The sequence below is a fragment of the Danio aesculapii genome, chromosome 7, assembly GCF_903798145.1.
Source record: "Danio aesculapii chromosome 7, fDanAes4.1, whole genome shotgun sequence".
NCBI lineage: Eukaryota > Metazoa > Chordata > Actinopteri > Cypriniformes > Danionidae > Danio > Danio aesculapii.
The window spans coordinates 19,087,229-19,114,134 of NC_079441.1; the positions used below are offsets into that span (position 1 = coordinate 19,087,229).

Here is a 26,906-nt window from a genome sequence, read left to right on the forward strand (position 1 = left end):
TCTGTGGGTAGTAACATGCTAATCTAGTTAAAAACGTGCTATATATGCCAGAATGTTAACAACATACCAGAAATGTGTTAATCATGTTAGAAACAGGCAAGCAAGATGCTAATAATACCAGGATGTTAACAACATGCTAATAATGTGCTAATCATGCTAGTAACAGGCTAGCAACATGCAAATCATGTTAGAACATATAACATGCTAGTAATGCCAGAATGTTAACTTTGTGTTAGTAATGTGTTAATCATGCTAGAAACAGGCTAGTAACATGCGAAAAACATGTTAATTATGTCAGAAAGTTAACATGCTAATAATGTGCTAAACATGCTAACAACAGGCTAATCATGTTAGAACATACTAATTATGCAAGTATGTTAACTTACTAGTGGTGTGCTAATCATGTTAGAAACAGGCTAGCAACATGCTAATCATGTTAAAACATACTAGAAGCATTTTAATGCCAGAATGTTAACAACGGGCTAAAGAGCAAATCATGTTAGAAACAGGCTAGCGACAAGCTAATCATGTTAGAAACATGATAATAGCATGCTAATTATGCCAGAATGTACACAACTTGCCAATAACAACATGCTAATTATGTGATAATCATGTTAGAAACATGCTAGCAACATGCTATCATGCCAGATTGTTAACAACATGCTAATAATGTGCTAATTATGTTAGAAACAGGCTAGCAACATGATAATCATGCCAGAATGTTGACATGCTAATAATGTAGTAATCATGCTAGAAACTGGCTATCAATATAAAAATCATGTTCGAAACATGCTAACAACATGCTATCACGCCAGAATGTTAACAAAATGCTAATAATGTGCTTATCATGCTAGAAACAGGCTAGCAACATGGTAATAATGTTAGAAACATGCTAATTATACCAGAATGTTAACATGCTAATAATGTCTTATGCTGGAAACAAGCTAGCAACATGATAATCATGTTATAAACATGCTAATTATGCCAGAATGCTAACGAAATGCTACTAATGTGCTAAACATGCTAGTAACATGTTAATCATGTCAGCAATGTCCTAGTAACCATTAAAATAGCAGCTCTATCCTAACTGCATAGCAACCACTCGTTTTGTCCTTGCAACCACTTGAGATATACACATTTTTTCAAACCTCAAGCTTTTAAAACTATTTGAAACTTTCAGACTGGGTTTCTCAAAGCATCATCAATGTTTGTCTTCTTTAGTTTCAATATAATGTTTATGTTTTCGTGTGGATAAAATTAGAAATAAAGTAAATTAGAAACAATGCTAAAAATATATTTGACTATAGAGATTCACAAATAATCCTATCTCCACACTGGTGTGCACAAATAGCACACAAGCCTTTCTTTGCTGTGAACTATTTAATGTTTGAATTAAAAAAAAATGTACAAGAGTGGCTGTGTAAGTATATTTGATGTATAACAGTAAATTAATATTAAATATTTTGTAAATGCAATTTAACTGTCCACTTTAATGTTTTAAAATAGGGGTGGAATAACGTTTATCATCTATAGTGTGACCGGTATATGTAAAGATGAAAAGATTAAGTGGTACTACTAACTTACAGTACTAACTTCCTAACAACTTTAATGAGTAAAGTTTTTTGACAGTTGTCAAATCCTATGGTAATTTGAAGGATAGCATCAAATACAAAACGACACTTCAGTATGTTGGGGTCTGCGGTGCATATACCTGACAAGAGTTTTGGGCATAAAAGCTATCATTACACTATAAATATTATTATGTTTTTGTCTTTATTTTTGCTTATTAAAATATCAAACAAAACACAGTCTAATATACGACCAAATACATTAAAGCTTTACCAAAGTGTGCTGAAAAAATGTTTTCTGAAAAAACAGAGTGTGACGCAAATATCGCGAGAGTCATGTGACCTCGAGACGCATACAGTGCAGGCATGGCGGCGCCCTGTGAATACAAACACGACGCGCGAGCTTTTGTTGACTGTTGTTTTAACACAGTGCATTTGTAGTCGAGATGCTCGGAAACCATTCTCTGAATTCAATAAAACACAAACACTAAGGACGACTGCGTGTTCTGTAAGAGCCAGAGCACAAGACACGTCTGACACAAGTTAAAGAAACAACAGGTAACGTTAGAGTGATACCGCTGTTACACACAACATATTTATAATTACGATTATACTATTTGTAATTTTAGAGATGCCGCTGTACCAATTATTAACTGAACACCTGGCAGCATTTATACACATGTACATATACATTAGAATATGTATGTCAGGACGGGACAGTGTCGTTATGCGTTTTTAAAATGGTTTTCAAGAACACGAGTAACCAGGTGACATTAAAAAAGTCCTAAAGTCGGTTTTATATTTGCACATTCTGACTTTCAACTTAATATTATATTTTCAGTAAAGCATTCTTTAAAACTTACTAAATATGGAAATTATATTAGCATCCAAAGACTATCAAAGGTCAACATTGTTCACTTGTCAATTAAATTGTGCTAATGTTTCTGACCAAATATTTAAAGTAGCGTGGTAAACTATATGACGTTAGGGACCGTGTGACTGGACGAATATGTGAATGAAAACCGAACTTTACCTCAATTTTAAGCACCAGAGTGCAGCCACAAAATGCTAATTTGTTGTCATTTGAATTCGACACTTTAGTCTTTAACCCATTTGTAAGCAGTTTTTAATCATTTAATATATAATAAAATTTCCTACGGTCATTTATTCCTTTGTATATTTTTATAAGTACGAGTTTTATTTTTATGAGAATGTCTGTATTATGTTGTAATATACGATGCACTATTCCCCCATTATTTTGATATTTCAATTTATAGAACAGAATGTATATAGACGTTGAAGTCAGAATTATTAGCCCCTCTTTGAATTTTTTTTCTTTTTTAATATTTCCCAAATGATGTTTAACAGATCAAGGAAATTTTCACAGTATGTCTGATAATATTTTTTCTTCTGAAGAAAGTCTTTTTCAGCTAGAATAAAAAGAGTTTTTATATTTTAACCATTTTAAGGTAAAAAATTATTAGCACCTTTAAGCAATATATTTTTTAATTGTCTACAGAAAAAAACCATCATTATACAATAACTTCCCTAATTACCCTAACCTGCCTAGTTAACCTAATTAACCCAGTTAAGCCTTTAAATGTTACCTTAAGCTGTATAGAAGTGACTTGAAAAATATCTAGTCAAATATCATGTACTGTCATCATGGCAAAGATAAAATATATCTGTTATTAGAAATGAGTTATTAAAACTATTATGTTTAGAAATTGGTTGAAAAAAATCTCTCTGTTAAACAGAAATTGGGGGAAAAATAAACGGGAGCTAATATTACAGGGGGGGCTAATAATTCTGACCTCAACTGTATGAAGAGTTCAGACGCAAAAACCTCTAAGTGCTGTCTGACATTTTCTTCTAAACTGGGCATTTGTTTTTTTTTAGGCTGATGTGTTTAGGTTCAGTAATTTCACATTTATGGCAAAGAATAGGTTGTTTCCATATTTCATAGCTTTTAAAGTGAAAAAAAAACTGAACATAAGCATGAGAGGCTAATTTTACTGCAAAATGTCAGAGATTTTTTTGCATATGTATTTTATATAATTTATATAATTAATTTGAAAGGTAAATTGTACCAAATTATATATAATCTGTATATGTGACCCAGGATCAAAAAATAATAACTGTCAAATTTTAGAATTTAAGGTGGCGGAGTAGGTAGTGTAGAGTTTGCATGTTCTCCTTGCATTCGCATGGGTTTCCTCTGGGTGCTCCGGTTTCCCCCACAGTCCAAAGACATGCGGTACAGGTGAATTGGGTAGGCTAAATTGTCCATAGTGTTTCCCAGAGATGGGTTGCGGCTGGAGGGGCATCCGCTGTGTAAAAACGTGCAGGATAAGTTGGCGGTTCTAAAAGGGACCAAGCCGAAAAGAAAATGAATGAATGAATTAATTTTAGAATTGAGATGTATATATCATCTGAATAATCTGAATAAATAAGCTTTCCATTGATGTATGGTTTGTTAAGATATGACAATATTTAACCGAGGGGCAACTATTTGAATATCTGGAATGTCTCAGGGTGCAAAAAATCTAAATACTGAGAAAATTGCCTTTAAAGTTGTCCAGATTGAGTTCTAAGCCATACTAAGAAATTACTAACCAAAAAAAGGTTTTATATATTTATAGGAGGAAATTTTCTAAATGTCTTTATGGATGTATATGAGCAATCCCAGCGTTATGGATGTGACATTTGCATTAAAAACTCAACACATAAATTGACAGAGAAAGTATATGTTCACATTATATCGAAAGATCTGGTTATATTTTCCAGAGCAGGTAACCACAGAATTATGGGATCAGAAAAATATCAATCTGTAAATATGTTTTGTACTTTAAATGAGGAAAATAAACATGTGTTATGGATGTGACTGAAAAGGTTAGCGAGTTTACAGCATACAACTTACTCTGCAGAAATTCTGAACTAAACTGCACAACCAAAAATAAATAATGCTAATCAAAAGGAGAAGAGTTGGCTCGCTATAGAACAAAAATTATATATATATTTTATTTAAGATTTTTGTGGAAAAATTGTCGTTATGGATGTGCCAGATGTTAAATTGCCACTTGTGCTACTTTGGTAAATCAAATATAATAGTTTGAAAACAGTGATAATGACATTTGAGGATTTCTAAAGCACTGTAAAATACTTAGTTACACAAAAAATCTAGAAACGAATTCTGTATTTTAGTGAAAGCTAATTTTTTTTATGGCAAGGTTGACATATGCGTGGAATTCACCCATACAATATATATTTTGCTACTGCAACAACATAAGGGTGGTTCAGGGTCACATTTAGTGAGAACACCTATTGTAGTCATTAAGACATTACAAGTACATTTTTATTTTAAATGGCACAGACATCAATGAAAGTGTGTCGAGGGGACCCCAAAAAATGTAGATTGTTTGTTAGATTTTATGAAGATGCACTCCCACTGCAGAATCATCTTAATTGATCTAACATTCTAAATTCTTTCCAAATAGAAATATTATGTCATCTGGTGAAATTGTGTTTATATCGCAATATAAAAAATATCGCAATGTTACATTTTTCCAATATTGTGCAGCCCTAATTTTTAAAATATTACATAGTATTTATTGTTTTTTTTCATTTAGAGAAAGAATAAGCATTTTTGCAATAAACAGTATAAATTAAATACTCATAATAGATGAGTAAAAATAGATTTACAGAAGTCTCACATGTGTCTTTTGATTATAGTTTCTTATATGTATGTAATGAAAAATAAAATCCTGCAAGGACTTGGGGGAATCTCTTTTTAACATTTTCTGATAATAATAATACTGTTCACTGCTAAATACTGAAAATCTTTATTTAATTTTCAGACAATTTACGTGTGTACTGTAGCTTATATGTTAAGTTGAAGTCTCACTGCTAATCTACATGTATAATCTATAACTGAATTGACGTGATTTGCTATTTCCACAGGCCACTGTACACATATTTATCCTTAAAGACAGGATGTCCGGTGTTGCTCAGAGTGGTGAGGGTGCTGCAGGACAGGACGCAGAGGCTGATGGAGAACCTCCTCATAAAGCACATATTCAAGAAAGACTGGAAGAAGAAGAGGAACCAGCAGCCAAACAGCCTCGACTTCAGCAGGAGGATGTGGCTCTTGATTTCCCTATGATGGAGATACCACTGGAGCCTTCAAAGGACAAGAGCGAAAGCCAAGGTACTGCTGGGATTGAAGAGGAAGGTGAGGCCATTGTCATTTTGAAAAAGCTACAGTACATTTAGTATTTACTGCATCCTGTTTGGCACTCTGTCAATACATCGTTCTGATGTCCTGATGTGAGATATAAACTCCATATGTGGAGCTTACCCTTCCATCTAAAGAATTACACGGATGTTGTCTTTTACTCTTATATATGCATTGAATTTTATAGTTCAGCGTGTAAGTGAACTTTAGGGTCCTTCTCTAAATTTGGATATGATGTGAGTTTTTCTTGGAGCTGGTGCGGCAAAACCTTTATAATATAGTTTTCTTCTGGATCCCAGGATGTGTTTGCTTGTTTGTAGGGATGCACTAAAATTAACATTCTTGGCGTAACCCGAAAAACCGAAAAAGAGGAAAGCAAAGCCGAAACACAGAAAGAAATTATGCCAATTAGTAGCACCATTCTATTTATGGCTATGACTGTGTACTAACCTTACTATAATCAAGGCTTTGCAATTGCGTAAAATAATATTCAAGTTTAAAAAAAAAAAAATTTAGTTTTAGTAAAGCAACAGTTCATTTTGTGGTTAGTATGGATAACTATTAACAAAAACATTTTTTAACTATAGTTACTATACTGAAAACATGGTTAAGTTCATTGCAACGCTAAAAGGCATTTATTCCACTCTTAAGTTTAATTGCTTTAGATCTTTCATGCAAACGGGCACTGATTTCTCTCCCTCCTGCACAGTGCGCTGCTCCATCTCTCTGTGTATTCTCTGTATCCATCCAATATCCCACCCTACATTCTAAATAAATGGTAAGCAGAATGTGATCCGTTATCATATGATAACTTTTTAGAATTCAGTCCTTAGCTGGACAAAAATCTTCATTATTTTTAAAGGCATAAGTTTTTTTTATATAAGATGCCTTTTTAGACTAACTAAACATATTTATGGACATTAACTTGGAGGAGAAACCGCTCAAAAATGCCAGTATTGCAATCTCTCTTTTTTCTCTCTCTTATTAATTTTCTATTATAAATATTTATATTTTGGTTAAAAGAGATAGTTCACCCAAAAATGAAACTTTTCTTGCCATTTACTCACATTTAAGGGGTTCTAAACATTTAAAGAAAGCGAGATATTTTGAAAAATATTGGAAAAAAAGCAGCCACTGACATCCATTGTAGGAACAAACAATACAATTTAAGTCAATGGGAATTTTCCCAACATTTAAATACAAGAGTGAATTTCCTATTTTTGACAAGTTTAATCAAGTTAAACCTTATGTTTGACAATGATTAATCATCTGTTCCTATTGACTAATATAGATTATATCGTAACTGCATGACATGATTGTTGATGCTGACAATATCCCTCTTTCCCTGTTTAAAAATCTATTTCAAGTGCACAAAAATTGCAGAATAGGATCAATTATCAAAAATAAACTTTTTAGAATGCAACCCTTACAGGAAGAGCAAATTAATACAATTTATTTAAGGCATAAAAGTTTTTATGCAAGATGCCATTTTAGACAAAATAGACTTTTACTTAAAGGAGAAGTTGCTCCAAAATGCCAGTATTGCAATAACATCCCAAATGTAAATTGCATACTTTTAACGTTAAGTGAAAGTGGTACTAATCTAGAAAGACTTTGAAGGAATTATACAGCTACTGTGTCATGGGGCCATTCCTGCCTTGTCAACTAAGGTGTTCCTTCTTTCAGTGTCCTGTCATCAGACTGATGAACCAATACATGTTGCGGAACATGAGGAGATAGAAAGAGACGTAGAATGGCATCAAAACGGAGCAGAGAGCAGAGAAATGCTGGACCAGACTGAAGAGAATACAGCAGATGAGTCTGAGAAGAACAGTCCAGAAGCTGAGCAGCACTAGTAAGTATACCTCTCATCTTAAAGGGATAGTTTACCCAAAAATGAAGAGTCTGTCATCATTTACTCTCCCTTGCTCTCCCTCACTTGTCACAAACCTGATTAAGTTTCTTTTTTTTGTTGTTAAACTCAAAAGAAGATATTTAGATAAATTTTGGACATAACCAATAATCATTGACTTCTTTAATAGTTATTTCTCTTACTATGGAAATCAATGGTTATCAGCTTTCTTTGGTTATCTTCTTTTGTGTTTAACTGAATAAAGAAACTCATAGGTTTGTAACCACTTGAGTAAATGGTGAGTAAATTTTCATTTTTTTGGGTAAACTATCCCTTTAAGCCGTTGTGAAAAAGTATTGGATGTGACAGTTACAGTGGAACGAGATATTTTCAGCTCGTCTTTGTTTTTACAGTCAAGGCCTGGACTTCAGGCAGAATCCTCAGATGCTGACGGGATCATGGGCCGAGTACACGAACACAGCTGAGAATTACCTCAGAGGCTGCAAATGGTGAGAACCGATGAAAGCAGCGATTTTATGATGGCTGTATTGTGTAAGGTGAATCACAGCTTGTGTCTCTCTTTATGACGGGCCTCTGCAGGGCTCCAGATGGTTCCTGCATTGTGTCTAACAGCGCTGATAATGTTCTCCGGGTGTATAACCTCCCACCCGAGCTGTACAGCAGCCAATGGGACTTGCTTTCTGAGATGGTCAGTCTGCATCAGATCTTCCTTTATGTTCACCTTAAGGGCCTAATAGAAACATTTTGATGTTTTTCATTCGCTGGTAATATGAGAATATTATATTATATTATATTATATTATATTATATTATATTATATTATATTATATTATATTATATTATATTATATTATATTATATTATATTATATTATATTATATTATAATAATTCATTAAGAAATAATTATTATTACTACATTATAAACTGTCAAGACACTGAAAGCACCTATCATGAGCTGCTCAAATCGAACTTGCGCTTTAGATGACATATTTACTTCTATATTATTAATAATAATAACAAAAAATATTATTATTATTATTATTATTACCACTACTATTAAAACAATAAAATTACAAAACTAATATTAATGGTTGTTTTTTATTTTCCACTAACTTTAAACCGTAGAGCTTTTATTCTGGTGAAAATCCACTGGTCTTTTGTAATGCTTTTTGTTTTATTGACACCAATTTCTAAATCATTCTTATTGCTAACTTGGGGAGAAGGTTGATGCATGATGCATTTTCAAATGGATGTTTTAAGTTACTCAAACTCTTGCAGAGATGGAATTCATTCGGTGCCAAATCCAGTTCCTGTAGGGCCACTGCTCTGCACAGTTTAGTTCCAAGCCTGCTTCAACATACTTATCTGTATGTTTCTAACAAGCCTGAAGGACTCAATTAGTTTGTTTAATTAGGGTTGAAACTAAATTATGCAGGGCAGTGGCCCTCCAGTCCCCCACAGTGCAGCTCTTTAGATTACATATATATTTATATAATTGAAATACACTGCTTACTATGTAACACAGATGCTACAGCATATTGTTTCATCAGGTGATTGTTAGAATTGATAATAAAAAGGAAAACAAGAAACATTGTTTGCTAAGAAGTCATGTCAGACCCTGTTTATAATTTACGTGAAGTAAATATACTAAGCTTTGACCAATTCTCTTTATATGTAGAATAGATTTTAATGACATTCGCATTCAAAACTCATATTAAACTCACTTTTTCTTGATATATTGATATACATTGAAATCCATCATCTTAATGAAGAATTTATTTGAAAATGCTGTTTTCACTTCAGAGTCCTGTGCTGAAGATGGCAGAAGGAGACACCATCTATGACTACTGTTGGTTCCCCAAGATGACTTCTACTGACCCAGACACATGCTTGTGAGTTTGTGTATGTCAATCCAAGCTTTTTTGAAATGATCAAGAGCATCTAGAAATGCTAATAGCATCTGAGTCAGCAACCTTTGGCCCCATTTATGCCTGTGGCCGGTTAACTGCATAGACGTCATAAGAATGAGTCAGGCCTGAAAGCAAGCTAGAAAAACGCTCCAATTTGAATTCGGAAATCATATTAATTATGCTTTTTGGTCAAATTAGGTTTTAAGAGTGTTCACATGGTGGCTGTGTTTATGGAACTAGTCCCTGGTATTAAAAGGACGCTCCACTTATATTGAAATTAAAAAATCTAAACTAAAAAAAAGTTTTAGTTTTCCTATTTAAAACTTTACACTACCTGACTGAAAATGAAAAGTTGCTATTTTTTAGGCTGATGGCTAATAACTGTACTCTGCGTAATATCAAGAAACTTTGCTGCCGTACCATGGCTGCAGCAGGCGCAATGATATTACACAGATTCTAACTGGTGGTGTAAGGGGACTATTTTCTGGTGCTGCATAACGCCTGAATCATTTTCATTGCATTATTGTACCTTCTGCTTTAAATAGGAAATTATCAAAACAATTTTTTGTCATTTTTAAGTGAAAGTCTAATGGTCTAATTTGATTTAATGATCTGTGCTAAGCTAAACTAAAAGTGCTCCCGCCAGACCTGGAGATCAGCTGAATGAATTCAAGAATGGTAAAACTCAACTGTTTAACTATGAGGGACCTGAGCCTATTTATACATATAAAAAAGTTGTGTTCATTTAAAATGTGTTTTAGTCAATATAGTCAGAAATTACTGATAATAAACAGAGTCTTAACATGGGTTTGTTAACCTAACTTGCTTAATTAACCTAGTTAAGCCTTCTAAATTGCACTTTGGACTGAATACTCGTATTTTGCAAAAAAATAGGAAAATAATATGCACTGTCATCATGGCAAAGACAAAAGAAAATGGTTCTCAAAACTGCTATGTTTAAGAATATATTGAAAAAGGTTTATCTTTGTTAAACAGCACTTGGGAAATTTTTGAAAAAGAATTGAAATTTCACAAGAGGGCTAATAATTTTGTCTGTATATGTATGCATGAGCAGTATGAATGTACTATATATATTTTTTACAGATAGATAAAAAAATTATAATATGCTCATCAAGGGTTAGGATATATTTGATTGATATGTAAATGTTAAAGGGCTATGAAACACCCCTCTTTCGGTTCAAGTCTACCTCAGAATTTTTTCAACAAATGCTTTTTAATGGGCGTAGAACGCTGCGAGCAGAGGCCGGAGTGGACGTGGCCAGCAAAGCAGGGGAAAGAAAGGGTAGCGAACAATTATTGTCAGTTGGCACGTTGAGACACGAGATTTTATAGTTTAGGAAGTTTAAATTCAAAGAAATAAAAAGATATTTAATGTCCTGCTACATTTGATATTTGTAATTTCATTAATATCAATTTCAAACATAAAGACAGTTTGTTATATCATTATAAAGATAATCATGTAATCACTATAAATGAGGAGGACTTCTCTCCTCTGAATCCCCAGGTCTGAATGCAGACACAGTGGATAGCAGTGCAGCAGGTCTCTTGCACTGTCTGTTTCAACCATTAGCCCTGCCTGTAATCTGGAGGATTTTAAACATAGGCGAATGCAGCAGCACGGATATAGGCGATGTGTCTGAATGGTAACGAACTCATCTGTTAAAAGACCAAGTCCGCCATTCTCCAATTCTCGTTCAGCTCTCTTGACAAAAATGCTTGCTGCAAACCAACAGCTTTGCTGTATCGGCCCTGACAGCATCGCAGGGAAAACATCCAACAAACTTTGTGAATCATGGAAACGAACACATAGAGGCTGAAGCACAACTTTTTCCAACATTGATCAGGTTAAAAAAAATCCTAAAAACCAAATCAATATATGAAAGATCAGATTTTATGTTTAATAAAAGGTTTTGTAATATTTTGAATAAACTATTTTAATTGAAATTATTTTTGAATGGAAAATCTCAGTGACCCCAGCTTCTAAACAGTAGTATAAATATTTACAGCATATTATCTTTTGTGTTGTGTGCTCCTTTTAAGTTAAAGAGTGCTAAGAGTCCGCCTTTACCCGTAATGATGTCATTTTGAGAATCCCTGTTATTGTGGATGGTGTGCGGAATGTAAATGGACTGTTTGCAGGGTGGTTTGAAACCCTCATTAATAGTGGTCATTTTGTATTTATCTCAACAGCTATTTTGACTGCTAGCGGGCAGCAAATAAAGCAAAACAAACTGTGGCCTATTATCCGTTCAGCAAAGCAGCTGACAGTTAGACTTGTGTAGCGGTGGCCAAATTGATATGCAGCGTGCGAATGCTTTGTCCTGTTTGTGCTTTGGAGAATAATTGTGTTTGGCTTCCCATTCAGCTCATAACAGAATAAAACAGCTTCTGCGTGCCAATGTTTCACACTCATGATCCAGAGGAAGATCAGAAGTCTTTTTTTCAGTCAATGTCTACACTGATAAAGACTAATGTAATTGGATGCCCATGGCTGTTGTTAAAATGTTAGACATGGGTTTTAAAGGGTAGTTCACCCGAAGATTGACTTACCGCAGTTGTTCTGAAATCCCATTCACATGCGTGCACGTTCATCATTAACTACAAATGGTTTCAATTGTCCAGTTTCATCCTCTGATTAACACCACTTATGTCCACAGTCACATTTATTTTACCATCTCCATTTTCTGTTTTACAAAGTGGCCCAGTTAATTCTTTCCAGAGATGTGGCACGTCTTTAAAGAGATTGTGTTTTGTTTAATTAAGCTGCTATTGTTCCAGCTCCAGTATTGCTGTGTTTATTTTCTGTTATGATCAGTGCTGATGAGCCTTGTCTCCTTCTGTGGCAGAGATTGTTGGATTTACCTCAGAATGTCAATTTCAAGGCTTAGAATGATTGAGGCTGCTCACATTTCCTGTTTCTGAGAAACCCTTAGGAGAGAGTAATCGGTCTGTCTGTCTGTGTATCTATCTGTCTGTTTGTCTATTTTTCTCTGTCTATCTGTCTGTCTATCTAACTTTCTGTGTTTCTCTTTGTCTGCTTGTCTGTCTGTCTGTTGGTCTGTCTATCTAACTTTCTGTCTTTCTCTTTGTCTGCTTGTCTGTCTGTTGGTCTGTCTATCTAACTTTCTGTCTTTCTCTTTGTCTGCTTGTCTGTCTGTCTGTTGGTCTGTTTATCTAACTTTCTATCTGTCTTTTTGTCTGTCTGTCTGTCTATCATTCTAACTTTTTGTCTGTCTAGTTTTCTGTCTGTCTATTCTTCTATCTGTCTGTCTGTCTGTTATTCTGTCTTTCTGTTGAACTGTCTGTCTGTCTGTCTAACTTTGTCTGACTGTCTTTCTGTCTATCTTGCTCTGTCTGTTTTATCTATCTATCTGTCCGTCCGTCCATCCGTCCGTCTGTTTATTGTTCTGTCTGACTGTCTAGCTATCTGTCTGTTGTTCTGTCTATTTTTCTCTCTGACTGTGTGTTGATCTGTCTATCTAACTTTCTGTCTGACTGTCTAGGTTTCTGTCTGTTGATTTGTATGTCTGTCTGTCTGTTTATCGTTCTGTCTGTCTGATAATATGTCTGTCTGTTGAACTGTCTGTCTGTTGATCTGTCTGTCTATCCTGCTGTCTGTCTAACTATCTGTCTGACTGTCTGTCTATCATTCTATCTTTCTGCCTGACTAGTTATCTGTCTGTCTGTTGTGTGTCTGTCTATCTAACTTTCTGTCTTTCTCTCAATCTGGCTGTCTGGCTATCTGTGTGTTGAGCTGTTGAGCTATCCTTCTTTCTATCTATCTTTCTGTCTGTCTGTCTGTCTGTCTGTCTGTCGGTCGGTCGGTTTGTCTGTCCATCTATCCTTTTATCCATCTGTCCGTCCGTCCGTCCGTCCGTCCATCTTACTGACTGTCTGTCTGTCTGTCTGTCTTTCTAACTTTTTGTCTGTCTAGTTATCTGTCTGTCTATTGATATGTCTGTCTATCTAACTCTCTGTCTTTCTCTTTGTCTAGCTGTATAGCTGTCTGTCTGTCCTTCTGTTTGTCTATCTATCTATCTGTATGTCTGACTGTCAGTCTGTCTATCATTCTAATTTCTGTCTGTCTAGTTGTCTGTTTGTTATTCTGTCTGTCTGTTGATATGTCTGTCTATCTAACTTTCTGTCTTTCTCTCTGTCTGGCTGTATAACTGTCTTGAGCTGTCTCCTGTCTATCTGCCTGTCTGTTATTCTGTCTTTCTGTTGAACTGTCTGTCTGTCTAACTTGCTCTCTGTCTGTTTTATCTATCTATCTATCTATCTATCTATCTATCTATCTATCTATCTATCTATCTATCTATCTATCTATCTATCTATCTATCTATCTATCTATCTGTCTGTCTGTCTGTCTGTCCGTCTGTCCGTCTGTCCGTCTGTCCGTCTGTCCGTCTGTCCGTCTGTCCGTCTGTCCGTCTGTCCGTCTGTCCGTCCGTCCGTCTGTCCGTCCGTCCGTCCGTCCGTCCGGCCATCCGGCCGGCCGGCCGGCCGGCTAATAATCTGTCTCTCTGATTGTCTGTCTGTCTAATAATCTGTCTATTATTCTAAAGTTCTCTCTGTCTGTCTCTTTCTGTCTGCCTGTTGTTCTGTTTATCTATTTTACTGTCTGTTGAACTATCTGTCTGTCTCTCTGTCTTTCTGTTTGTCTGTCTAGCTCTGTCTCTCTCTGTCAGTTCATCTGTCTGTCTTTTGGTTTGGTCTTTGTGAATCTGTGTTCTATCTGTCAATCTGTTGTTCGGTCTGTTATTCTTTTGAGAAAGTCTGACTGTCTGTCTGTATGTCTTTTGTTTTATCAAGTCTTTATGTCTGGCACTGCCATACAAGTTCTGCGTTAATCATTTTTAATGCATTGGAAAAAAACAGAAGAAGAGATAGTAATGTAATTTTTCCAGCCCTATAACTGGATGTTTGTGTGTTAGTTTTCTAAAAGTAGCACTGCAATTGTTTAGAGTAAAAGTGGCCTCTTATTCTTCCTTTCCAGTTCTCTGTCTCTCCATCTCTCGTTTAATGATGCTCTCTTTGATGGTTGGTGCTTTTTTTGGGACAAAAGGCAATGGAACAGAAATCAGTCTAAATCAATGTCAGTCACAGAAAACTGCGGCAGGTTGCTAACGAGGGCTCGTTAACTGTGGCGTGTGCTGTTTTCACACACGCAGCATCTGCTCTGATCAAACACTGTTTGGGATTACAGAATCCACCCTGCAGCAACTGAAAATGACAAAGAAGAGGGAGGGTTGTGGGTCAAGGACGAAACTGTGAACTTAATAAAGAATGATAAAGATGAAGAGGATGAGGTTAAAGAAGTCACACAAGACATGGTCGGTAACAAGTTGACAGCATCTATCTGGTTTGGAAATTGTTTACAAGTACTTTTGAAGCTCTCTGGAACACAGCAGTTTTTGAGCTTTGCCTTCCAGGCGTGTGTAAGCGTAATGTTCGGACTGCTGTCATTGGCTGCAGAGCTGTCCACAGGGGCTGATCATTAACTCTCACTTATGATTGGCTGTTGCCTCCAGGGGAGGTGCTCAGTATTCAGGTCATTTACTTCCTTCATTTTAACTCAAGACATTTGTAAAAGATCTTGCCCTCCTGTTGAGACTAAACGTTATATATATAAAAATACAATTTATGACATAATTTACTTATTATTATGGTGCTCCAAATCCATAATATTATATTCTGTGAAACACAAGTGAATATTAAGAATCATTTTGTGGGAGATTCTACATTTTGTTAATAATATTTTCAGCTTAACACACCACATGAACCCTGCTTTGTGATTTGAGTTTTTTACCAGAAGATGCTTGTCCCTCTCAACAACAAAGACAATGGTGCTGTCTCGCTATGGTATTTGGATGGAGAATTATTCTAAGATATTGGAAATCTACTACACCATCTTGATTTGATGAATGGCTAGAGCGTGTGATATTTAGAGTCTAAGGGTGCTTTTATTTTTGTATATGAAATTTTGGGCCTTTCTTACACTGATTGAGAAAACATTGTGAAAAGAGAAATATTATGTGGAAAAAAGCTTGTAAAGATATATAAAGTCCAAGATAACTCATACCTAAACCTTTAATGTGCACTTTATGTATAAGCATATGTACTTGATTTATTTATTGCTGTTGTACTATTTATTTATACTGTTTACTTTACTAATTTATTTCATTTGAATTATTTATTTAGTTAATCAAAAATTAACATTTTCCAGAACATTTTCATTCACCTTTTCTCGCTTGTGAAATAATTTTAAGCCCCGGTCAAATTACATGGTTTTTATTGTCGGTTACGAAAGTCACTGTGTCAGATTATGTAATTTTTGTCTTGGTAAAATCGCTACACGTTCCTTCACAATCAGTCATTCTATGACGTTTGCGACCAGCGTAATTTCACAAAGTGTTGCTATAACAATATTTCTTATCTTAATTTCAATGTTTTTTTAATCTTATTTCAATCTCAATAAACACTGATGCTTGCTGACAACTAGGCTACATTATTTAATGCCATTTATTACGACATAGATAGGATCAAACGTATATTTCCTTTTTAATATTAAAATATTTTATTTTAAATCTAAATGTAGGCTATATATTCCAGCCATGGTTTGCTTTTTAAACTTAAGACTTAACTTTAACTTAAGACAAAATAATCACTTATTAAAGAAATTAGCAAATTTATGACAGCTGTTTGTGAGACAACAATTACCATGAAGCATTAAATAAATCCTTATTTTCCACGGAGCGGAACAAATCATCCACCCGCACAGCTGAGTAGTGGAATGGCGCCAGAACACAAACTGGATTAATATATAAAATAAAATCTAGCCTAAATAAGAGAAACCTATATTAAACTGTTTTCATTGTTAATGACAAAATCATCCATTGCTGGTGAATTTCATTTGAATTAGTTTAATCAAGTAATTTGAATGAGCAAGACAGGCGTTTACAATGTATTCGCAGCACTGAACATGCTCCCAGATTACCTCGGAAGAATGAACTCGGTCGAAAGTATGAGAGAACTCAGAAACTCCTTGTGAGAATGGAGCTGTCTGCATATTTGTAGCAGTCTGTCAAATAAAATTGTTCAAAAGACCTTACTATTTTAGAGAAACTAGTAAAAGTTTGCATAACCAATGATTGATCTTATCTACCCGAGAACCCACCCTTATGTAAATATGCAGCCTATTTTTTTGATTACCTGACCCACAGATTAACGGCCGCACCTGTAGATTACTGAGAAATGATGTGCTCCTATTGCCCAGTATAACCCACGTGATGGAACTCGTCGAGTAGAACGAGAAAAAAATTACACATGCTAAACTTTCTGTGATGGTGTCGTGAGGCGTCGCAGACATGCATCAGTTGTTGTGAACTATGCCATATTACACAGGAAGAAACAATTTAATCTTATTTCACGACGCCCATTTGTGGTTTACGAATCCCTACAACACTTTGTCAAAATAATCATGCCGAAATCATAACAAAATCTTATGATCTGACTGGGGCTTTACCTACCTCATGGTAGAATTAACAAAAAATTAAATGACTCATTTCTTCCGACCACTTTATCCTACTTTTTTACTTTCCCTTATTCTCTATCTGTTGTAGTTTGTATATGATATTAAAATGTATTTTTTTATTATTTCTCTCTTTGATGATTTGCTCAATAAATTATTTTAAATGAAGAATAAATCAATTCTATTTAAATGAGAAACACCTGATAAATAAATGAATGTAAACCAACTTTTCGCCAATTTTAATAACATATTTTGGTCCCATTTTATTTTGATGGTCTGTTTGTTGAATTTAAGTTACATTGCATCTACATGCCAGCTAATTCTCATTAGATTATAAGTAACCTAGATTATTAGGTTGGGGTTAGGGTAAGTTGACATGTACTTGCAAAGTTTCTTATAGTCAGTTAAATGTCAGTTGAAGGAGCAGTATCAAGCAGACAGTCTACGGATACTCAAATGGACCATCGAAATAAAGTGTTACCTGTATTTCACACACTGAGGAAGGCTTTGAGCTGAAACATTTGTGGTTATATTTCCAGAACAGTGTGAAATATAAATAAAATGCAATTACTCAATGAGAGCCGATCATGACCTTTTAAGTTGAACATGGGCAAAATTTGTGTAGGGAACATTATAATATTATAAAGTTTTATTAAAAAAATAGTTTTCCATCAATGTAAAGTCATCATAAAATATGTATGCTAATTTGTCCAGATGCATTTTCCCAGGAATTTTCTAAACCTTTGGAAAGACATGTTCACATATGCCTTGTTTTTTTGTCTAGCAATATTTGTCATCTTTCGCTTCAAATCGCTGTAGCTCTTCATTTGTTAGATTCTCAATTTAAAATGGGTCTTTTGTGCTGCCGTTTGAAGGGTAGCCAGACTGACTGTCAAGTCTGATGTCACAATCTCTTGTTTTTCCTAAAACAATAGATTTTGTTTGGAGAAAACTGGTTTTAGTCTTTGCAGCAACATTCAATGCATTTAATTTTTCCTCCTTCTCGTTTCCCCTTTAGCATTGCCAGCAGTAGCCGAGACAACCCTGTCCACATATGGGACGCCTTCTATGGGGACCTTCGTGCATCTTTTCGACCCTACAACCACCTGGATGAGCTGACAGCGGCTCATTCTCTGTGTTTCTCTCCTGACGGCTCTCAGCTCTACTGTGGCTTTGATAAAATTGTCAGGGTATTCCACACCGACCGTCCTGGCAGAGACTGCGAGCAGCGGCCCACCATGGGTGAGGGACCCTCTCATCGTGGAATAACCACTACATCAATCACACTCACTCTTCAAACGGGTCTTAATCAGGGTCATTAAGACGACTGGCTGGCTTGCATGGGTGTGGAATGCCTGTAATCCCATTTAATTTCTTTTTGTTTGTTTGGGTGGATTCATTCCAAACACATTCATGGCGGGAAACACATATTTGGCTTGATTAAGCTAACATGGCATGCTTGGCTCTGATCTAGACAGTGGCTGTGGATATAATTATCTTAGCATGTTTGTAGTGACTGACTCATTGACGTTGCTTCATCCTTGCTATTGTAATTATTGCTCTGCTTGTGTGACACAAAAGTTCTTTTGTTCAGGTTGAGGAAGGGTTGAACGTAATTATATTATATTATATTATATTATATTATATTATATTATATTATATTATATTATATTATATTATATTATATTATATTATATTATATTATATATGACGTATGGAATACTGTTTCCGGGTCTAACCATTGAATTGAGAAAATATTTTTGATGTTTATGTCATATAACACATTGAAGTGATTTTATTTATAAAATCATGGTGTACACAACAGTCTCTAGATTTGCTTCATCACAGACATCAATATTTTAACAATTTGTAAAAAATTATAAATGATTAGCCATGGTTTTCAAAAGTATTACAGTGCTTTGTAAACGTTTATTATTACCATTTGTTTAGATTTAGATTAGATTAGATTCAACTTTATTGTCATTACACATGTACAAGTACAAGGCAATGAAATGCAGTTTCGGTCTAACCAGCAGTGCAATAGCAGCAAGTGCAGGATACAGGTATAAGTTATAAAGTACAGTTATAGAAAAGCTATGGTAATATTTACAGATGGATGTACTATGAACATTATATACAGGTTGTATTAGCTATGAACAGATTTACAATAAATAAATATATGTACAGGATGCTAATAATCAGGAGTGGCAGATAGATAAACAATTACAAATGTTCATGTGCTGTGGGTATGTACAGTTCAGATAAATGAATCAGTGCAATGAATATGTGCAAACTTTAAATGTGCAAATGTTAAATAGTGCAGTGATTGTGAGGAGTATAAGTTAGAGGAGTGTGGGGGGTGTATTGGGGGGGCAAAAGAGTCAGTGAGGGACAGAGTTCAAAAGGGAGACAGCTCTGGGGAAAAAGCTGTTCCTCAGTCTGCTGGTTTTTGACCGGGGGAGCCTGAAGCGCCTGCCGGAAGGCAGGAGAGAAAACAGTCTGTGAGCAGGGTGAGAGGTGTCCTTAAGAATACTGCGTGCTCTGTGCAGACAGTGTTTCTTCTGGATGTCCTCAAGCCTCCCCATACAGTTTGATAGAGCTCCTGGATCTGTAAGCTGCTTCGCGTGATGTCAGACTTAACAAGCAGATTATTTGACTTAAAAAAAAAAGATATATGTTTGCTTTGGTTTGATCATGTGATCTACTTAATCGTTATACGACTCTTTAAAGGTTGTGTATGTAAGTTTTTTTAATCTTCTAAGGCAGTGGTGCTCAACCGTGTTCCTGGAAATTGACCTTCCTGCGAAGTTCAGCTCCAACCCTGATCAAACACACCTAAACCAATTAATTAGGACCTGAACAGCACTTGATAATTACAGACAGGTGTGTTTGAAATGGGTTGCAACTGAAATCTGCAGCAAGGTCGATCTCCAGGAACAGGGTTGGTCAGCCCTGTTCTAAAGCGTAAAAATACCATAATATGTTAGCAGATATTTAAGAAACATGCTCAGTGAACATTTATCTGAAAAACAATGCTGAAATCAGATATTCTGCTTTGAAAATGTCTGGTAGCTGCTGGAACGCTGTTTTTGCTTTGGTTCCTTTAATCCGCTCACTACCAGTTTAGCCTATTATATTTCAGCACCCTGGTGCAAACTACGGTGGACAGTAGCAGACTCCGAAATGAGATGCAGATTCAGTGTTCCACATGCGGTTATTAATTAGCAAGTAATATAAATATTACAAATGTAAACATTAGGTGAGCAGGTTACATTGTAACTCCGTGTTCTAACAACACGTTAAGTGACGAGATTTGCAGTGATGAGCAATTGGGCTGTTTGCACCGGACGAAACATGACAGAAATTTAAATACCGCCATTCAAAAGCACAGAATAGTGCACTCATTCACGAAATCATAATGTTTATAATCTAATTAATACATATTAATCCTCTTTAATGTCATTAAATGTAGATGCTGAATCACTGATATGTGTTGGCTTGCACTGAGTCACAGTTTTTAAGTTTATTTTATTTTGTTTTCAAGATCTGAGGTAAACTATCCGCTGCTGCTTTCGGTAGTTTGGCAGTAAATGTCATGTGAAATGGCATTCATACTCGCATTGTGAGCATTTAACAGTGAATAAAGCACGTGAGGTGTACCTGAGGTGATCATTGTCATAGTTTTTGTTGTTCAGCTGCAAGAAATAGAAGCAGTTTCTAATATATCAATTCGAGGAGTAGGTTAGAACAAAAACTCATTTTAATATGGAAAATATTTCTTCTATCGGGTGCCGTTGCTTTCATATATGACATGATTTAAATCAGCCTTTAAGCTCAATTGTCAGACTCGCTCCTGTTGGTCCTCTATCTGGCAACCTGCGCTTGCGTTTTCTTTGATCCAGGAATGCAATACCTAGTTCAACCACCGGATGTCAAACTCACATATACTGCACCTTTAAGACCTTTCCCAACTTCCTAGGTTGTTTATAGCTGCGCTCGCTTCCACTACCATTCAAATTGCACAAAAAGGAACGGCATTGAAACTGCGCCTAAGGAAAATGCATCAATTTCCTGCCAAAAAAACCAAAAAACTAATTTATTCATGACTCCGAAAGCTATTTTTCCATTGAGCGGCACATAATACTGTTGCATAGACAATGTTTAGAATAATGCTAAAAGAGCTGTTCTGTACTGCAATGCTGATGTCTCATGCTATGAAAGGGATGCATTAAAACAGCAGTCATGGTTTCGGAGTTCTTGAACTTGCTTTAATAACAGGTTGTTTCATCTGGACTTTTCTCATTTCTTGTGTTTCTTCATTATCCTTTAATAGGAAACCAAACTGATGATGAATAACTTGTTTTTTTTTCTCTTCATTTGGTACCTCCTGAAGTCAAGAAACGGGGTCAGACTGGCATTATCTCATGCATTGCCTTCAGTCAGTGCCAGTCCATGTATGCCTGCGGCTCGTACTCCCGCTCGGTCGGCCTTTACTCTTGTGATGATGGCTCTCTGCTGGCTCTGTTGCCCACTCGACACCACGGAGGCCTTACACACCTGCTGTTCTCACCCAACGGCTATCACCTGTACACAGGCGGGCGAAAGGTCAGTGGACTCATTAACCAATCAGACTTCCAATGTAAGAAAAACAAACTATGGACGTTAATGGTTACATTTTTCCAAATATCTTCTTTTGTTTTTAACTGAAAAAAGAAACTGATGAAGATTTGAAACAAGTAACAACTTTTTTGGGTAAACTACTTTGATGTCATTGCTTTTAGGATTCAGAGATCTTGTGTTGGGACCTCCGAGATCCAGGACAGGTTTTGTTCTCCATGCAGAGGAATGTCAATACAAACCAGCGCATCTACTTTGACCTGGACCAGTAATATTCAGATTTTTAACTTGACTAAATTGAACCACTTTACTGTTGACCCAACATATTTATATATGTGTGTCTGATTTAGATCCGGACAGTATCTACTGAGCGGGGACACTGACGGGGTGGTGTCAGTGTGGGACACTTTTACAGCGCTGCCTGATGGGAATGAGGAGATACTAAAGCCACTGCTGCAGTTTCAGGCACACACTGACTGTACTAATGGTGTCAGGTACAGTTATTATAATTTGAATAATGTTTAGAAGATGTATGAAATGAAAAATCTAAGCTGGTGTAGAAGGGTTAGTTCAGAGAAAAACTGCTTTAAAAATATTACAGCATTTATGGATAGATTTGAATCCTTTCACCTTTTATTATGGCTCTCCAGTTTTCAGTTTTACATGGTCTTTCAAAAATATGCTGATTTGCTGCTCAAGAAAATGAAAATCAGTTGTGTTTTTTCAGTATTTTTGTAAAACAGATTTTTCATATAAAATTTTAAATGAACGTAATTTTTTTTAATTTAAAAAATGTGAAAAATGAAAATTATTTTTAATGATATCGTTTTTTTCGACAAATTTTTCGTTGGATATAAAGTACAAGAGCAATTAAACATGAGAATCCAGCAAGTGTACGGTTTAAAGTGACTAAACAGGTAAATAACATTAAGGACTTAAATATGTTATGTGAATGTGGCATTAAACCACTATAACAATAAAATACAGTAAAAATTAGAAAAGTATAGCCCCCCCTTTGAAATTTTTTTCTTTTTTAATTATTTCCCAAATGATGTTTAACAGAGCAAGAAAAAATTCTTATTTGTTTTATTTCAGCTAGACTAAAAGCAGTTTTTAATTTTTTTTAAATCCTTTTTAAGGTCAAAATTATAAGCTCCTTTAAGCTATATATTTTTTTCTATAGTCTACAGAACAAACCATTGTTATACAATAACTTGCCTAATTACCCTAACCTGCTCATAGTTAACCTAATTAACCTAGTTAAGCCTTTAAATGTCACTTTAAGCTGTACAGAAGTGTCTTGAAAAATATCTAGTAAAATATTATTTAAAATCATCATGGCAAAGATAAAATAAATCAGTTATTAGAAATGAGTTATTAAAACTTTTATGTTTAGAAATCTTCTCTCTGTTAAACAGAAATTGGGTAAAAAATAAACAGGCAGGCTAATAATTCAGGGGGTTTAATTAAAAAAAAAATCTGACCTCAAATGTTCATATATATTTATGTAATCAAAGCAATATCTGATAATGCTGATTTGTTGCTTTTCAATTGCTAATCCAGTTGTTTGCTTATTGTAGGTCCAGTGTTTCACAACCACGTTCCTGCAAGACCACCAACACTCCATGTTTTGGATGTCTCCTTTGTCTGTCACACCCATTACAGGTCTTTCAGTCTCTGCTCATGAGCTGATGGTCGGAATCAGGTGTGTTTGGTTAAGGAGACATGAAAAATGTGGATTACAGGTGGTTGTACAGGGACGTGGTTGATAAACACTGGCTTAGTTAATACTGTGGTACCTATTTTCAAATCAACATCATTTAAAGGGTTAGTTCACTCAAAAATTAAACTTCTGTCATTAATTACTCACCCTCATGTCATTCCAATCCCCTGAGACCTTCGTTTATCTTCGCAACATAAATTAAGATAGTTTAGATGAAATCCTAGAGCTCTCTTACCCTCTATACACAACAACGATCCAGAGACTCCATATGACTTCAGTGGTTCAACTGTAATCACAAGAAACTTCAAGAGCACTTTTGTGGGGCAAAACAAATTGTAATAACACTAACATTCACTAATGTCTTCTATATCAGATCAGGCACATCTAATGAGAAGCAAATGAGAAGCGTCTTGAAAGGGGCGGGCATGTTAGATACTAGAGAGCATTTGATTGGTCAAGATTTGATGAGAAACTGAAGTATGAGGTGACGTAAAAAAAAAACATTGATTGACTTAAGTGACAAACTGAAAGCTTTGAATGTTTATATCAGCTTTATTTTTTCTAATCGTGAATTTTGTCTCCGTTTTGGAGCACATTAGCTTATAGATATCCTTGAAACTAACATCTAATATATTTTATTTTAATTTCTGGATCTTAAAGACCCATTGGTCAGCTTAGTTTTGTGGCATTTAAATTTAGACCCGTCCACACACCAGGGGTCTCATGTATCAACGCTGCGTACGCACAAAAAACATTGTGTATGCCAGATTTCACGCTCACTTATGGATTTACTAACGATGAAATGAACGTGAGAATGTGCGTTGGTCCACGCCAACTTCATGTCTGGCGTACGAGCAGTTATTGTGTGTGTTTGTTTTATTTTCATTGGCGACTCCTAGAGGCAATTGTGTTAAATTGCACACTACAAAGCATCTTTGGGCCGTGCAATAACAGCTGTATGGGACGGGATCATCCGCATGTCCAGCAGTTATATAAGGTTTCCATACCATGCAGTTGACCAGCTAAACATTAAAGCACAATTTGCAGCGACGCCAGTTTTCCCAATGTAATCGGATCAATCTACTGCACGCACATTGCTATAAAGGCGCCATCTGAAGACGAATTTGCATGCGTGAATCGGAAACATTTCCATTCAATAAATGTGCAAATAATATGTGATGCTCAAATGTGCTTAACATAGTACACACACTTATTATTGATTCCTACTTGTTTTCCTCGTGATGAAGGGTAGGCAAAGTGTGATATTTAGTGGGGGGAAAAAGAAGAATTACTTCATCAGACGCTGGATTCGAACCGGGTTCATGATCAATCATGTCAAAACATGTTGCCTTGCGTTTTACGAGTTACGCCACTCACAACAGTGATGGGTGGGAATCACTCAACTAGCTCATTCCAACGAGGTGTGCTATTCGCACTTAGCCTAAATAGACACTACAAAATTTTACACTTTTACATCGGACCATTTCTTTTTTTTGTTTACTTACAGTGCGACGTTCAGACCCCACTGCGTTAACTGAGTCAGCTAAACTCTCCCACTCTATTTTTTTTTCTTTTGTTATTAATTCCGCAGGACAAAAAAAACACAGTTTTTCTCTGGTCTACCACCGAAAGGAGCACCTCCAATTCACATTCTGTTCAAAGTTTCTCTTTTTGCTTTTTGCTTTTGCCATTGCTTTTTCATTACCATATTTATTGGGGGAGGAGGCAGGGAGGGGTTTTGTGCACGTGTGCTCAGTTTCAAGTTAATTCGGATGTACAAAGAGAATGTGCGTGGGATTCCGCGTACGCACTGTTTCATACATCTGAATTTTTTATTGCGTACGCACGTTTACAGCTTTGTGCGTACGCAATGTTTTAGTGTGAATTCAACGCAAGTCTTCGTACATGAGGCCCCAGACCTTTTGCCGTCAGTAACAGAGAGAACTCTGATTGGCTGTTCAGTTTGGCCTTCTAGTCCACAGGAATAAAGGCGAAAATGATTAAAGTGAGCAATTCATGACGTCATTCATCTTTAATTCTATAGCGCTTTTTGCAGAGTAGATTGTGTTAAAGCAGCCTAACATAGATGAAGAAAACATAGTAAAGACATAATATTTCAAATTCGGGAACATTCCTGCAATTCAGGCAGGCAGGAGAGGAGTCTAGAATGCTGGTGTTGTTCTGGTCAATTGATACTCCTTCAGTTCGGTTTAGTATGTCACTGTTAATGCTTAGTTCAGTTGAAGGCAGATGCACTGTTCTATTTTGTCATCATATTTTCCAAGTATTTCAGTACACTTTTTTTTTTTTTTTTGTCTTATTGCTGCAGTGTCCATCCTTTCATGCCATTGATGGCTTCGTCCAGTGGTCAACGTAAGTTCTTCTGGCCGTCTGACAGTGAGGACTCGACATCTGATTCAGAGGAAGGGAACGTGATGCCAACTAACGGCGTTCGGCCGGACAATGCTCTGGTGCTATGGTGGGCCGGCCCAGTGGCCTCAACCAATGAGACGAGGCAGGAGGAGGAGCCAGCAGTTATTGACAGCTAAAACTTTTGATTGTTAAACTGCACTCCTGACTGACCCGTAATCTACTGCCAAACCTATAATGCTGATTGTTTAAGGTTAAGAATGGTAAGATTGTACTTTTGCACCATTTTTAATTGTACTATAGTCATTTAAAAAAAATAATAATCTTCCAACCTTTTGTACAAACATTTATTTTTTTGTTGTTGCTGGGTTTGTAAAGCTTAATCTATAACGGTGTAAAAGTCAAATCGTTCTTGACAGCAAATTATGATTCACATCACCTGGAACACTGATCTGAAATATGAATAATTCATTCGTAGATTTCATTTTATTTGGACACGTCCCTAAAATGATGTTTACAGTCTGTTTACTAGCAATTCTTCATAGATCTGCCGTCTCTGCTGGACTGTGATGACTCTCAGGTTCATGATTTCGGAGAGCAGCCTTTTCTGATTTGTTTCGGGTTTGTTTTCCTTTCGCCGCTAAAGCTGGTTTTTCAGGAAACGTGTTGAGACTTGTCTCGGACTAACTTTAAAAACACAGTAGTTATTTCAGCAGCAGGTTTAATCCCTGTAAGAAATGATTGTGACTATGAGAAGGCTGTGTGTGATGGACTGAGACGGTTTATCTTGTTTTAAATGTGCCATAGAGCTGCAGAGGGCAGCTGTGAATATATATTTTTCTAAGCCAGTAATTTGCTTTATTGTATGTTTGTGCGTGTGCGTGTTGGTTTCCTGTCTCTCAATGAGCCTTGATGCTTTAGCCGAGGCTGTACATTCTCTTTTATAATAACTTGTGTTTATGTTTGTTTGTGTGTGTGCGAGAAAGTGTCTCTGCATATTTTAATGTTCGCTGTTGTATTGACTCAATTGTGTGTAAGTGTGTGTATATGTATGTGTATG

At 35.8% G+C, this 26,906-nt stretch overlaps 1 protein-coding gene across 2 annotated transcripts; it reads left to right on the forward strand.

The window, feature by feature from the left end:
• The first annotated feature begins 1,923 nt into the window (after nt 1-1,923).
• wrap53 (WD repeat containing, antisense to TP53) lies at nt 1,924-26,906 on the forward strand. Of its 2 annotated transcripts, none has more exons than XM_056462778.1 (11): nt 1,924-2,126; nt 5,529-5,799; nt 7,489-7,657; nt 8,068-8,163; nt 8,255-8,363; nt 9,478-9,566; nt 18,155-18,378; nt 21,530-21,741; nt 21,918-22,021; nt 22,104-22,247; nt 25,806-26,906. In XM_056462778.1, the coding sequence occupies exons 2-11, from the start codon at nt 5,562-5,564 to the stop codon at nt 26,023-26,025; spliced, it is 1,605 nt and encodes a 534-aa protein (XP_056318753.1). In that variant the 5' UTR covers nt 1,924-2,126; nt 5,529-5,561; the 3' UTR covers nt 26,026-26,906. The 2 variants fall into 2 exon arrangements, with proteins under 2 accessions (XP_056318753.1, XP_056318754.1); XM_056462779.1 differs by having other exon boundaries at nt 5,529-5,775.